The following is a 16,198-nucleotide window of genomic DNA, read 5'->3' as shown; positions in this document are numbered from 1 at the left end:
GAAATAAGTAGAGGCTTTATGTACTAATTACAGACCAAATTAATTCCCTTTCCCAGAGATACCTAGCTGCATAGTAATTTTAAGCTCCTTCTATGGTCTGTGGAAAATGAAAACTTTCTCTAGGGTTTGCTCAAGCTGAAAATTCAATACAGAGGAAGCTTTCTGTGTCCACAGAATGTGTATGAAATCTGCAGTGAGTATATGCATTGGAATACTCCTGTGGACAGTGTGGCCAATGGTGGCTATTAAACTATTAAGACAGAAAATTTCATGGTTGCTCTGCTGAAGTATTTGGGGTTGGATTGTTGTGTGGTGTTGCAGAAACTGGAACAAAAAACAATTGATAGCAGAGTCTAATGCAGTCACAGGAAAGCAAGAAAAAGCCAGTCTTGCCTCTGTGCTGCTCTGTGTTTCCCCAGATGCTGGATTCAGGCAGAGAACAGAGATTTCAGAAATATTTTGGTACATTCTCTGACATGAATGAACAAGCACAGCATATTTTTGATGAGAAGTTACTTTTGGTAAAAGGTTTGAACCAAATCTAAACATTTAGTGTGTAAATGCTGACATGGTTTAGTATTAATTCTGTCATTATCTTTTAAAAATTGCTACTGATAACTCCCATTGGCAGACCCTTAAAAACAGTTAACTAAATTAATTTCATATGCATTGATAGCAGCTGCACATAAGTCTCAGAAAGTCTAAAAATTTGAATTATAATTTCTTGACTGTTACAGCTTAGGAGTTATGATTGGTTTTGATAGTGTTTCCAAATGAATGGATTTTCTTTTTAGAAATATTGCTGTACTCTTAAACTGTGTTTCTTCTTGTTTCAGAATGGAGAGGTAGGCTCAATCCTAAACTACTCAAACTCATTTTAAGGTAGTATTTGGGTTTTTATAAGCTTCTTAATATTCTAGGTAATATACACTTTGTTTTCAAAAGGGGACAGAGATATGCTAAGCTTAAGAGTGATGGACTTCCTGTGCTTGAACTCCAGTCAGTAGACAAAAATACTTTTTATGAAAATCACGTTTATTAGAATAACTGGTCTGATGTTTTTCCCCAGTTCAATTCAGTTGCTGCTGTTTGCAGGGGGGTGGGGGATATGCACAGGGAATAATGCAGCTGTTACCTGCATTGTGCTTATGGGAACTCCCTGAACAGGAGCTTTTCTGAAGACTTAACCTGACAATTTTCCTAACCTTACCTGTAACTCCCAACCTTGTACTAATGCAAAGGAAACATGGGTTTGTGTTTTGGTCAATCATTTGATCCTGAGAAAGAATTCCAGTCAAGAAATGTCTTAAAAGGTGTAATTATTCTAGAAAATATGGGTAAAATGCTATGGAAATTTTTTTTTTAGCTTGGATTCTTAAATTTTTGCCTTTCCATAGGTCTAAGAACTTGCTGAGTTAGGGTTGATGAGTAAAAAGCAACTTCCTGAATCTAACTTCAACATATAGATTTAGTACAGATATGCCTATAATAGATTTGATTTAGTAGCTTGCCCTTTGCCTGCCTGAGTAAAGCACTGAGGTTTCATGTGGGGCTTAATGGTGAGAAGTAAATATCACAAAAAAATAAATAAATTCTAGAGGGTTATGCAATCAGCCAAGGTTTAGTGTTTAGTGCTGCGGGGAGCATGGTTTGGAGGAGGTCACCTAGTGACCTAGTGGTCATTGCAGGATGGGCACTCTTGGGACCAGGACTAGTGACCTCTAGGAGTCAGTGGTAGCAGCTGTGTCCTGCCTCCCCTCAAGTAGCTTCACAGTAGGAACACATGCCTAGAACACAGGAGACTTGGGGTTTATCTCCTTTGCAGGATTGCTACACAGGGTAGCATGCCAGGGGTTGGGATCATTATGCTATGCATATTATGTATTACATCATTTTACACATTCTTTAATTAAGTTGTTGTATTTGAGAATTGGTCACACTTTAAATTGTGATTATAGATTAGCTAGGACAAGCATCTTTCATGTTGCAAGATTTAAAATTTTCAATCTATTTGACAAAATATTTGTGCAAAAGCAAAGTTGCAGGTATCAGCCCAATATAAGTATTTACTTTTAAAATTTTTATTCTGGATAAAATTATTCTGTGCATGAAAAGTAGTTGGAGGGCAATATTCAGATAAGCAGAAGTTCCAAGGGAGTGGATGCCAAGACCTAAGTGAAAGGCAGCCTAAAGAAGGTCAGCTTCACTTAGTGTTCCAGTGTGTTTGTTGGCTGCCTTTGGCATATGTGCTGATGGCTGTTTTCACTCTTGGTAGTGCATGAATGGTCCCAGTGATGTAGGCTCAACACCTGCCCCCTGCATATGCCCACCAGGAAAGCAAGGACCTCCAGGCCCCAAAGTAAGTCTCTGTTCTGTCTTGTTGAGTGTATATGACCTGTGTTTCCCTGCTACTCCTCAGCAAACGATGTTGCACTGTTAACTGTTTGAGGATGAAATGTTTTTCTAACCTGATGGTTTTCAAAACCTAATGGTTTTCTAAAATCTTTTAATGGAGAGAGGGGTTTTACTAGATGCTTATTGGGAGGAAAGGAGCTGTGCTGTTATCCTCCTTTCTGAGCTGATGAAGAACTAAAATGAGAACTTGCCTTGAGATGCAGAAGTCTCACATGGCAAACTCAAATCCCCAGTATTTGCTTTATTATCTTTCTCAATAACTGTGCTAAGCAGCGTTTACAGAAGTATTTGTAGCACAGACAAGAAAAACCCAAATCACTCATCTTTCATTAAGCAAATGAATAACAACCTTCTCTGCTGTCATCATAAAATAGGTTACAGTATGCTGTAGCTACCTCAAATTAAAAGGCTTCTTGATACAGTGGAAAAGGAATTGAAATCTGCAACACAGAGATCATCATTATTGTTTCATGTAGTAGAACTTCTGTGGTCATTTACCCTTTTAAATTTTCTTTAGAGAAAAAAAGAGGGAGAGAATGAAGTATTTATAAGTTTAAAAGAATTGAAAACCACTTCCTGGGGATGACCTATACCTATTGCCTTATGTGCAATTTTTCATCTGCAATGCACTGTAATATTGTTTGGGGATAATTGGATAATACAGGTGACAAGATGGTGCCTAAGACAAAAGGCTGCAGGAAGTGAAAAGGAAGCCAATTTATGGTTGAATAGATTATTTCAATTATAATATTTATAATATTTATTAACCTTTGAATACTGGACTCTAGACCCATATGGATTTAAAATTAATTTTTGTGTAGTACATATTAATAGTAGTTATTAATGGAGTAAAATACATTGAATTAAATCAAAGTGATTTCAAAATACAAGTAACTGATATTTTAAGCTTCTCAAGTTAAAAGCATGAAATTTCACAGTAAATTGGTATATTTGAAAGCAAATTTATTTTTTCTCAAATCCCAAACTGGACTTCTTAATTTGGACAACAGTAATTCTAAGTAACTTATTACTATTTTAGCAAATAATAATTGTTATGGTTTTCTAAAAAGTCATTGTGCTATAATCTCTTGCACTTAAGCATTACACTTCTGTGGTTTATATGTGAAATGATGTTTTTTCACAGCCACATTGAAAGCTAGTTTCCTGTTTCCCTTTGAATGTCCTTCCTATTTATAACAATTCTGCAGTTGAAAGTGACCTCCAGGTCTGTTGATGGTTCAGGCTGAAGAAATAAGTACCTGCTTAACACCCCTGCAGAAGTAAAATGGTTTAGAGGTCAAGTCTTATTGCATTTTGCTGAGTTCAAATCAAAGCTGTTAGTAAAGAGAAAGTCAATACTCTAGGAGGCTATATTGAGTAGGATGTTAAGTTCCTGCTTTCTCACCATAAACATGAAGCCTTGGAAAGCAACTTTTCATTTACTTTGATCTGATTGTAACAGTGATTATCAAAGGACTTTTAAGAGGAAATCTAAAAGACATCTTTTTCAACAGCAATTCGTGTGTGGAGAGGAGTTTATTATTTTGCAGGTTTTAATCCTGGCTCTTGCCTTTTTGTGCTTTTATCTTAAGAATTAGGCTCAGCTAAAGCAAGTGAGAGATTTCTTCAGAAAAGAACTACTTCATCAATGAAGTTTTATTAAAGTTTCTTTCATCTATTTGATAAAAAGTGTATCTATTTCCTTTCATTAAAGTGCTAAAACACTAGAAAGCTTTTAAGTTGATGAGTCAAACTTGTGCTGTAACCAAGTGTGGATTCACTTATCCAAGTAATACACAAGGAGTTGGGGAGAATTTTCCCCCTGCAAAACCAGTTCTTTTTCACTGTGGAAATTGCTCCTCAATAGTAGGTCTCTGGACTTGCAGACTGTTTTGTGGGATGTGTTAGGGCTATGGTTTCTTGTGCTCATTTGAAAATACTCTTACAATTTTAAAATGCTTGTATATTTTGTGTGTTCACTCTTTGCTTCTCCATAGGGTGACCCTGGGCAGCCTGGGAATCATGGTTATCCTGGTCTGCCTGGTCCAGATGGTAAGCCTGTGAGTACTAAAAACTTAGTCATATATTGTAAATGTAAAACTAACAGGAGGAAAGACATGGAACACTGATACCACATTTTTGAAATTTAGATAATTTTGTCCCCATTCTCTGAAACTGTGAATGTCATTTAACTGTATGTACCTGTTGTATGAATATGGCAATCATATTATTTCTGTTTCAAGGTAAATTACTTTAAGTATTAGAGCTGTGTACTGTTGTAAAGCAGAGAACAGGCTATGAGTGCTTCTGTTGGTCTTTGCATTACTTTGCAGCAGTTATTTTACTACATTTAGTCTTTACTCCTTAAGAATTTGTTCACTAGAAAGCACTTTGGGTCACCTGAAATCCTATCAATTTTTTTTTAGGGCTTGCTCCAAGGTTCATAAAATTTCTTTGTAGGCTACCTCAAGTAGTCTATTAAAACATGTAGATCTGCATGTAAAATTTTTTAAAAATAGATATTTTTTAGTTCCAAACTGGTTCATTTAACTGTGATAATTCCATTTGTAAGTAGAGTTAGTTTAACAGAAAGAAAATAGATGCTGAAACCAAAGAAATGTAATAGTTTCTAAAAGTTGGAAATGTCCCTCTTTTAAAATACGGGACTTGTTATATTGAAACCTGAGCATACTAACCCTGATGGTCCAGATGAGCAGTGCATACATGAATTTTTCATCAGTCCCACAAGTAAATATGCTCATTTTACCTGTGATATAAAACGTTTTTATACTTTTGCTCTTAAACAGCTTTTGATAGCTATTAAATTCAGGGGTTTTTGAACCAGAGTTAGAGAACACAATCTAAATTGAAACTATCAGTGCTTTAAAATACTGCATTTTGATTTTAGACAATCATGAAAATACAGGTTTTAAAGTATTCTAAGATGGGGAAGTCTATTTAATCAGAGCAACTTTTCATGTTTGGTGGTGCTTAAGCTTATGAAGAACAGTTCTGATCTCTTATAAAAGACAAATATACATTGAACATGGAGTTGCATGGTGGAAGGTGTCCATCACATCTGACCACACTGATTTCTGGAAATAGATTTGCAGTATTGATAAGCTTAGCAGAGCTGCCTTTTATCCAGCTAAGTTGGATATTTTGAAAAGTGAAGGGATATCATGTAAACTTTAATGAAAGCAGAATGGACTGGATATTGGTAGGGAAATGTCAGTTTCTCTTCTCTTTTTTAACAAATAGATTAAGACTTCATTTCTGAAGCATCCAGTCAGCTACAACCGTATTGTTTTAGAAACAATTTGTTATGACTCTTAATAAAGAGATTATTAATATCTTAATAATAAAAATATTATTAAGATTTTAAAAATAACAACAGTTTTTTATAATTAAGATAATAATATCTTATTAAGATATTATTAATCTCTTAATAAAAATATTTTTATCTTTTAATAAAAATATTTCCACTTCAAGGCTGTTTATCCTCCCATAAGCACTAGAATTTGTAACAGCATGAGTAATGAAGGAGAAATGCATTGATACTGTAGACCTAGTTGTAATCTGGCAGTTACAGCTTATTTTTTCCTGCAAATAAGTCTTAATGTGCATTAATGTGCATTCTCTCAACATAAAAAAGATTAACCAAGTATCTCAGAATGAGAATCAAAAAGCTCCAATACAAGAGAAATTGTATCACTCTGCTGAAGAATTTACATTATTTTAAATGTTTGCAGTTAAATTCTATAGCTTTATTAACTGAAGAATGTTTCTCAAATACCAGTTGTAGTTTTTGTCCTTGTTTTTTGTAAGGACATAATTACAAACCAATTAGCTCATCTGCAGCTTTGGCCAGTACATTATTTTTCCTTACAGAAGATTCTTGGGTGTATTCCAGGCAACCTTTTAGCTGTGAATAGTGAGGGACCCTTTAGAACCACTGTGCAGGAAAACAGATTCCTCTCTGTCTTTTTCTTACTATTTTACTTTTGTATATGCTAATATGACTAGCATGTTTTCTGTGCTGTCAGTGATTTTTCTTGTTTGAGGAAAATTTGCTCATCTGAACCATTTTATTTTTATGTCTCAGGGAACTCTGAAAAACAAGCTTTTAATTCAGACAGCACCATAGGCTTACAGGTAGTGAGTGGTGTAGTCAGTCTTGTTTAATCAAATGGCTTTTGCATGAAAAGCTTTTCCTGCAAAGTCATTCTTTTCTGTTCCCAAACACATTTTTATGTTCTTCTCTAAAGTCTTTCCAGTTTGCCTATCTGTTATTAATTTTCTTGGAACAGTATAACTGGTCAACAAAATGTTTCTTCCTCTGAGAAGGGGTTTTAGGCATGCATTTATATGAAACTATAAATGAAACTGATTTTAAAGTAAAACAGCTAATAAAATTTAGTTTGTTGTTTGTGGGCTGGGTATATTTTTGTAATACTTAATGTTAGTTTTAGTCCAGAAAAATTAAAAACAACCTAATATCTTAAATCTTACCAGAACATAATTATTTACCTGCTGTTATCCAGTAAAATTGTTTACTCTAATATTTGGGGAAGTAAACATAAACATGACTTTTTTTCAGACATATCTGAAATATTATTTTTATTAGTTTTGTTTAGAGTATCTTTGTTTTTTCTCCTTTAATTGTCACCTCTGTTTATATTCTGATACATACAGAAAAGATCAATTACAGGAACTGTAAAAAAGCCTGTAAGTGAGAAGTATAAGTAAAGAAAATACATTTTTTTTCATTAAAAATGTAATTTAGAAACTGAAATTATTAAACTGTCTAGTCAAGAATAAAACACTGATAAATAAGTGCAAGATAAAACCAATATTTGAATCTCAAATGGAACGAATTTTCATGAACATTATTAATCAGAAAGAAGCAGTTGGAGTGATTGCTGGCCCTGAAAGCACTCAGGAGCCTAATTGTGTGGTCACAAAGCCATTTTTTATTCCAAAGGATACTTTGTATGTACTGGGGAAAAACTCAATTTAAGGGGAAAATAAATTACCAGAATCTATGCAGTGATCACTTGTGGTTAATAGAGGTGATAGGTTATCAGTCTGTTGACAGAAATTTAAAAAATCCACCCATTTGTCAATTTTGAACCATGCAGCTGGCAAATTTGGACAATTTTTGAGTATTCCATCTAGTTTCACTCATGAAAGTTTGGAACAATTTGCCTGTCTTTACAGTATGTACAAGAAAATAAAATAAGAGATGAGAAAAAATAAGCAGTTTACAAAAAAAATCTGGCGAGACTGACTTTACTGGTACAAGCAGATATGGAGTTCATAAGGTATCAAAAGCCTCACATAATAAGTAATTTTTGATCATTCCAATAGATGTTTTAAAAGATTACAGAACATTATTACAGCTGTATTACCTAGAGTTTAATATTTGGTGACCAACTGAAGGCCAAATCTTTTATGATGTACTTACTATAAGAGCAATGATAAGTTATTTCAACAATACTTTTGGAATAAAAATGGGTAATAGTTTCACATACACATAGAATTCCCTGTGCTACTGGATAGATTGCCTGGGATTTAAGTTGTTCTAAACTCTGTATCTACTTTTCTCAGAAAACTTTCATAGACAGAGTTGATAATTCAGCTGTGAAATGCTGCTCTCAATTCCAGGAAAAATACATATTCCTCAGTAATACTATGGCGTTTTTATTGTTAGAGGAGATCTTTCTGCTCTGTTCTGATATAGTCATGTAGAGCTTTTCCTGAGACTTGTAAGTCTGGACTCAGAGCAATGCCTGATGCTGACTTGTGCTGCAGACAGCTGTAGAGTTCAGACAGAAGACCACATCACTACCTGCAGCAGCTGCCAAAGGCAGAGGATATGATAAGGATGAGCATCTAAACAGTGAGCAGGAAGTCAGACTCCCTTGGTATATCATCCTATCTCCCAATAGCCTGAAGAACTTTTAAAGCTGGATTTACAGCCTTTTATTTAATGGTCTTGATGGATCTTTTTTTCCTCTGTGCTATTTGAGAACATTGTGTTTAGCTAAAACATTTTGCTAGGGGCTCTGAGTTATGAAGGCCTTGGCAGATGATGGAGTAGCTAATGGAGGAAAGTGTAATGAAATGCAGAAATAATAAACGTGGATACATGTCTACGTAGTTAAAGCAATTTTTTGTTGAGATGTAATGTATTTTATGAAAAGAGTTTGAGGACCTGTCTTGTAATGCTTTAGATAGTTGTGCTTTAAAGATTTTCTGCAAGAAACTACCACAAGAGGTCTGCAGACCTTTCAGAGTATTTCCTAAACACTAAGTTAAATGTTCCTTTCACAATTGAATTCCATTATACTTAGTTACATCACCCTAAATAGTTCATTTTACTTAGTGTTTACACAGTCCTTGAATATCTTTAGACCATTACTGTTGATCCCTGGTTCGTTCCTAGCCAAACTGAGCTTGCTTACTTCTCACTTTGTCTTTGCCAAGCAGTCCTGTGTTCATGCCTTTGTTGTTAATGTTGTCCATTGACTCCAAAAGCTTTTCATTATGGGAATGTGCAGTGCAGTTCTCATTGACTTATTCATAATCCTCTGTTTTTATTTTTATTTTAACCGTATCAGACAAGATATGCCTAGGAATGCTGTCTGAACTTTTTGTCCTTTAGGTGTGCAAATGCATTGAAGATACAGTGATTCTAACTTTTGTGACTTTCTGTGAATTTCCTTTTGAATCTTCTGTCTTCCAGCTTTCCATTAAAAGAGCACATTGACAATGTGTTTGATTTGTATTGAAATCACATTACAATATTTAGCCCTGAGCTAAATACGCATTTTTGTAAGCTAAAAACTCTTCTCTCTTCTGCTGTCCTCCATTCATCTTGTGATTCAGTACAGCCAGGAAATTGTCCTCTTCTACTTCTTCCCCTGCTGAGTTAGAGGGAGAAGGGAAATTGCATTGCAGAAATCTAAATTATGAAATAAAGTTTTATTTGTATAGAATTATATCCTACAGAAAGTCATAGCAGGGTTTTTTTTTTAGAAGGAAAAAATGGATCAACTTTTAGAGGCATTTTGAGGCATTTTTTGATTTGATGAATTGTTTCAGCTACCCAGGAGGCCTATAAGCACTCTGGGGATACTATACCATTTACAGTTAAAGCTGATTTTGCTAGAACTGCCTTGAGCACTAAAAGTAAAATGCTTGATAAAGGATCCATGTATGACAGAGACCTAGAATTCTGTTTACTTTTATATTAAACATTACCAGCTGGCTCATCGGGCAATTGCTCAAATGTCTTTTGGGAAGAGGGCACAGCAAGGACTCTCTTGTGTCTAACCCAGCAAATAATTTTAGCTCTGTTTATTATTCAAAGGAAGCTCTGACTGATTTAAAGAAGAAATCAGACAAACACGTTGCCTCCCTTGTACCGAAAGCGTTCTATTAGTTCCTTTTACCAGTGTGGAAATAACTCCATGAAATTTTTTTTGGCCAGGATTTTAAGCTTGACACACATTTGGAAATAGGATTATTACTTCTCTCAATTCAAATCAAGATCAGATTCTGGGTATTTGAAATTGGATAGCCCATTTAATGGGATTTATCAAACTTAGTTTTGTCTGCCTGCTGAAATGTCTGAACCAAATAGCCTCAGAATATTATAGAACAATTTCTGTTCTTGCTTTATATGTTTTCTTGAAAAAAATCCTCTTGGTAGCTCATTTTGTCCACTGCAAGGACATGTTTTTAAATGAGCAGTGCAAAATTCTTATTCTTCAGTAACTTGCCTCTCTTAAAGGATTTTTTAAAGCCCTTGTTAATTTTGCATGAAAACTTGCTATCTTTGCCATACTAATGGGATCAAATATATAGATATAGACATATATTTTGGTTTCTGGAAAGGTTTTCTTGTTCTGCCAATGCTGATTTCTAGCAAAGCATTCCTGAAATTCTCTTTTTAACTCATGAATTATTTAGTATTTCTTTTTGTAGTCTCAGTCATTCAAATTTTTTTTTGTTTATATAGACTGTTATATACCTTCAAGTTCATAGCTAAGTGCTTAGTATCAAGAATGTAATTTTATTATGTAGAGATATTATAAAACTAGCTGCATAATGTATTAAAACATACCTTGTTTGTTAAACCTTATTTCTGTAACTGGATAGAAGCCTTTAAAAGTCTTGGCAAGTTTCAGCTATTTTTCTTAAGAGAGAGAGAGAAAAAAATGTGTCTACATATGTGGATTAATTTTTTTTTTTCCAGTGGAAAATAAAACAATATGTTTGTTATGTTTTTTTGTAATAATTCTAGAATGACTGGTTTTAGCTAAAGTCTGGAGACTGAGAACTTCAGCTGCAGATATGAAAGCTTTTGAAAGCTGAAATCTAAATCTCAAATGTATGACTGTCATAGCAGTTGCTAAAATCTGTGACCCAAAATTATAGGGTTGTGACAAAAATTCTTTAACTAAGCAAAATTCTTAAGTAAGCAAGAGGATTGTTTTTTTCTTTTTAAATAGGTGTTTGGAAATTTGTCTATGTTGCTTTTGAAAAGTCACAAGTCTTGGTTCTTTTCCTAAGGGATATCAGGGATCAGCAGGAACTCCAGGTATCCCAGGAACTCCAGGGGTTCAAGTAAGTTTGTATTTCATTCCTAGAATTTGAATACCTGAGACAAATCCTGCCAAGTCTCACTCAATATCTTGTCTGTCATTGAGAGCTGAGCTGTGGGGAATGAAGAGGACTCAAGGGGTGTCATGGATCAGGGGCCATCCTTGGGCGAATAGCTTTGAAATTCACATGGTTTTGGGGTTTGTAGGCAGGCTGACAGACTGCAAATTGAAGCAGGGCTAGGTAAGGTCTCTAGAAGATGGGCTCAGCTGCAGCTTTTTATCCCCATCCAGAAGCCAAACAGTAGTTGCTTCAGTTTTTCTGTGAATCACTAGCAGTGATCTGAAGTCTTGTCGTGGTGATGGATTGTGCACAATTCACAAGCCCAAAGCAAATTTTCACATAAAGCCCAGATTGACAGAGGAGAATTCCTTTTCTTTTTGTATTAATTTAGTAGTTCTGACTGAGACGGTTGTTGGAAACCTGTGCTGTATTTTACTTCTGACAGGATCCAGGCTGAATAGTCAAGGATTTACTCATTTGTGGAATTAAATATCTGAGAGCCTGCTGGGGCCAAGAGCAAGCCTGCAAAATGGCATAGGTGGAGGCTGTCTGATGGGCTGTTGAAGGGGACATCTTTGGGCTCACCTGTTGACAGGCTGTGGTTTTGAACAGGCTAATACAGCTGTGTGACATTCTTTTTTTTTTTTTCCCCTTGGGGTGGTCCTTGGTTAGAATAAAAAAATGTTTGAGTGTTCCTCAGTCACGGATTATAATAGTGTGCCATGTTCATCCCTGCTGGGTACACATTATGCTTTGTTCTGCTTCTGTGTCCAGTCACTGAAATGTTGGAATCAGGCAGCTGACACATTGGTCTCTGGCCCATGTTGTGTCCCATTTTTGTGTCTAATTCTGTATCAGATTGTATTAGTATTATCAGTATTTGAACTGGTGTACATTTTTTTCTCAATCTAGGGACCTCGTGGCTTGCCAGGTATCAAGGGAGAACCAGGAAAAGATGGGGCAAAGGTAAAAGAAACCAAACTGGAATGATAAAAAGCTTTTCCTCTTACTATTTGTAATTTTTGGTTATACAGGTAACACTATCAGTATTTTCACATGAGTGTTCTGTGAGAATTGTTTGCTAAAAGGAAGGATTAAGAATCCTAAATTTAAATTCTGAATTTGGCCCTCTTTATTTATTAAAGTTTATATAGGCTTTGGCACTGCCAGTAACAACTTTATTTCACTGAATAACATAAACTTAGAGTATCTTAGTATGGGTACCTGGAAGCACAATACAGACATCTGTTGGAATGGTTTATTTTTAACTCTTTTCACCCTTTTTCTCTTTAAGTGAGTATCCAGATGATTTAGGTAGGAATTCCTGGATGGCACTTTTTATCAGAAAACACTGGCTAACTGAACCCAAAATTTTTTTGTGGAAAATTCTAGCTGAGGTGTAGCCATTTAGCTTAGAGATACAGACAGATGTGGAAGCTTATATGTAACTCCTCCTGGTAATCAGGATAAACTTGACTCAGGGTCTTATGTATACACAGTGAATAAACTGCCCATTGGCTGTGGCCTTCTCTCACATTTCTGCCTTCTCTCACATTTCTGCCCTATGTTTAGAAAAGTTGTAAGCTCATTGTAATGACAATTATTTTGGTTTTGATTCATTAAAACTTCAAAGTGCTTTCTGTAAAACAAGCACTTATTTTCCCAACAGATCTTACAATTTCTTCCTAAAGTTTCAAATAACTAGGTCCTTAAATTCATTGCTGTTCAGCAGAATTCTCAAATGCATGGTTAGAGCTGAAAACTGCTTATGTGTTCTGTGCTTTATTCATCTCAATCTAATTGATTTTAGAAGTTAATCTAATTAATCAGTAAGTATTTGGCTATGTGTAGAAATTAAGATGATGCTGGTGAAAAACTGTAACTGCCTTGTAGTGTAGGGTTGTGACAGATAGAATATTTCCTGTTTCTCAGTCTAGCCTTGTGTAAAACAAGCCAAGAAATAGCGCTTTCACCACTGCTTTAGAGAACATTTCCATTGTAAAATAGATCTTGACATTATAATTTTTTTCCTGGAAATTCTGCCCAAATTTTCATCTTTTTATTTCATCCCATTACTTGTAAAGTTTCTGTAGTAGCTAATTTAAAATTCTTTTCATTTCCAAATGTTTTGGTTTATCTAATAATTGAACCACCACTTCTGAGTAGAAATCAAGACTCCACACTTTTTCATTAAGAAGCAATGGATATATGAAGTGTTAATTTTATAACCTTTGCTGATTTTTAAACTCCATTCCATTGTCTGCTTTTAATATTTATTTGTTGAGAGATATTGTGATAACATTAACCCACAAGCTGTCATTCCTGTGGTCATGTTCCTGCCTACTGCAAATATATGACAGACCTTTCCAAATCTGCTTAGGCATGAATGGCTTTGATAAACAGCATTGAGACATGTTGTCCTGGTTTAACCCCTGTCTTAGAATTTGAAATACTGAAATGAATATGAAATAACTTCTTAAGCATAGTTTACTATTCCTTTTATCTGATTGAAATATATGAAACAAATTGAAATATATTGTTCAATACAAAGTAAGCATTAACAGAAATAAAGCATGTTGATTGCTCAAAGATGATTTTGTGATTAGCTATTTTCTCATGTGAAGTAGTCTACTGAACCTTGCAACTAGGATTGGTTTTTTTGTTTCAAATCAAGTAGTGACAAGTTGTAATTTTGGATTTCTTTGTTATTATTGCTCAAGGGAACTTGCAGACAAATTGTCAGTTAAATATCTTCAGCTGCAAATGCAAAAGTTTGGAATTCCTGATACCTGACACCTCTTAGAACAATAAAAAGAACTGGTATTTTGCCTTGTCTTTTCAATTGCTAACTGCTTTTACCTAAGTGGATTATTTCTTCTCTGAAATGAGAACTCATTTGTCAAATTGCCAAAGTTGTTTTATAAGTGTATTTTGGTGTAATTTAGTTTCTTTTGTAGAACAGGTACTTAATATCTTTTTTTATAATACTCCACTTATCCAGAGTAAGCTGGTAGTGAATTTTATAAAGTCTTAAATTGCAGCTTTTGAACCTCCATAGGACTTACTAAAAGATTGCTGTAAATTTAGTCTAAAATTTAGTGATTAAGGTTTTTCTTTTATGTAATGAATTTTGTTTAAAGATAAAAAATCTCTTATTGGTCATCATACCAATATTATGAAGTTGATACTGTGATATATTACATCTTTCCACTATTTGCTGATCACTTGATCACAAGAATATGAATGTTGTTGTAGTATATCACCACTATTTGGATACAAGGATTTAAAATATGTTTGCTCTTTCAGGGTGACAGTGGACTACCTGGTTTTCCTGGATTACATGGGATGCCAGCACCAAAGGTTGAAATTAAATATTTCTTGTTACAATATTCCTGTGTTGCAGCTTGCCCTGTAGTTCAATATAAAGGGTAAACATGTCTATATACAAAACTATTTCAGAGAATTTGATGAATTGCTCAAGATTAATAGATATGAAGGTGATATTTAGGGAAGATATATACCATGGGACTTCATTACATAGATACCAAACAATAGAAAACTTCTGTTATTTAATTTCTGTTTTGTTATATGGGATTTTATATTAACTTGATGTTACTACTTAAAGGATTCTTCATCACAAATAATGTTTAAAAAATTGTATTATTTTCTTGTCAATTTACTTAAGTGACAGATTTTTGAAGAAGAGTTCTGATTTATCACAGTGTCTTTAGTTCATCTGTGCTCCCAAAAACAATTTTCCCCATAGTTTTTGCTCATTTGTGTTAGAACTCAACAGAGTTTACCTCTTAGCTTTTCCAAATTCATGTTTTTAACTCTTCAAATAATGTCTTCAGAGAAGTCCAGCCCTTTCCAAGGAGCTGAATTTTCACTTAGGTTCCTGCCTATATTGAAGCAATGAGAATCAGAAAGTGCCTTCTATGGAAAGTAGAAGCCTTAAGCCTGCGAGCTGTGGATTTGGATTTTCTCACCATCAGTGTTGGGCACTCTGGCCTTCTCCTCTAGGAAAGCTGGGAAAATTCAGGATTTGCATTTAAATCTTGGAGCTCTTTGCCTTCTTTGTGTCTGCTGTACATTTATACTTTATATAGATAAATATATCTTTATGTAACTACTTCTATTTTAAAAAATAACTTGCTCACATATATTTTGTGTAGGGAGAAAGAGGTCCTAAAGGAGATCAAGGAGTGCCAGGAATATATGGAAAAAAGGCAAGTGACTTTATAAACATAAATTAAAGCAAAATGCTATTGGTATCTGTGATGGGGTCACCTAGACTGGATGCCTGGTGCAAACATCCAGGTACCTCTCTCAATCTCCCTTCTCAACAGTACAAGGAAGAAAGTAAGATGGAAAAGCTTGATGGTCCAGATAAGAACGATCACCTGCCAGTTACTGTCACAGGCAAACCAGTGGCTACTTGGGGAAAATTAGTTTAATTTATTGGCAACTGAAATAAGTCTGGATAGTGAGAAAAAAAACCCAAAAAACCAAACAACAAAACCCCCTTCTCCTCCACCCTGCCTTTTCCTAGGCTCAACTTCTCTCCTTCATGGGATAAGAAATGGGGAGCAAGGTAGGGTGGTGTTTGACAGCTTCTCCCTGCTCTTCCCTCACCCTCCTCCCCTGCTCCAGGGCAGGTCCTTCCCATGGGCCACAGGCCTTCAGGGCAAACCTGGCCTTGCACAGATTCTCCATGGGCTGCACCTTGGCTACCACAGCTCCACCATGGCCCCTCCAAAGGCTACCAGGGAATCTCTGCTCCACAACTCTCTTCTTGCTGTCTGCGGGGCTGCTACTTTTCACTTCTTTCCTTATTTTGCTGGTGTCATGTTTCTGTCCCTTGTTAAACTCATTCCTGACTCCCTCCCCACTCATGGCTCAGCCCTACCCTGAAGTGGGTGGCTGGAACCAGCTGTGTCTGGCTGGAACTGGCTGTGTCCGGCTGTGTCCGGCTGGGCCCAGCTGTGTCCGGCTGGAACCAGCTGTGTCCGGCTGTGTCCAGCTGGGACCGGTTGTGTCCGGCTGGATCCGGCCGTGTCCGGTTGGGGCAGCCCTGGCCTCCCCTCACGGAGCACCCCCATTCCCACTG

The 16,198-nt window shown here is 35.6% G+C and overlaps 1 protein-coding gene and 1 long non-coding RNA gene across 2 annotated transcripts in view; one reads left to right on the top strand and one right to left on the bottom strand.

The window, feature by feature from the left end:
* The window catches only part of COL21A1 (collagen type XXI alpha 1 chain), a 146,870-nt gene that overhangs the window by 89,817 nt on the left and 40,855 nt on the right, over positions 1-16,198 (top strand). Inside the window, exons 11-17 of the mRNA XM_064412261.1 lie at positions 837-845; positions 2,276-2,359; positions 4,413-4,475; positions 10,996-11,049; positions 12,001-12,054; positions 14,395-14,448; positions 15,264-15,317. Of these exons, the coding sequence (XP_064268331.1) occupies positions 837-845; positions 2,276-2,359; positions 4,413-4,475; positions 10,996-11,049; positions 12,001-12,054; positions 14,395-14,448; positions 15,264-15,317 (372 nt within the window). The remainder of the gene's footprint in view (positions 1-836; positions 846-2,275; positions 2,360-4,412; positions 4,476-10,995; positions 11,050-12,000; positions 12,055-14,394; positions 14,449-15,263; positions 15,318-16,198) is intronic.
* Positions 14,438-15,100, bottom strand: LOC135296206 (uncharacterized). Its single transcript, XR_010358244.1, has 3 exons — positions 15,078-15,100; positions 14,892-14,990; positions 14,438-14,497 (listed from the first exon to the last, which is right to left on the bottom strand). It is a non-coding gene; the product is annotated as an uncharacterized LOC135296206 (long non-coding RNA).

Source organism: Passer domesticus, chromosome 3 (assembly GCF_036417665.1).
Source record: "Passer domesticus isolate bPasDom1 chromosome 3, bPasDom1.hap1, whole genome shotgun sequence".
NCBI classification, from domain to species: domain Eukaryota; kingdom Metazoa; phylum Chordata; class Aves; order Passeriformes; family Passeridae; genus Passer; species Passer domesticus.
Note: the sequence above shows the minus strand (reverse complement) of the source record. Positions and strands in the feature narration are given on the sequence as shown.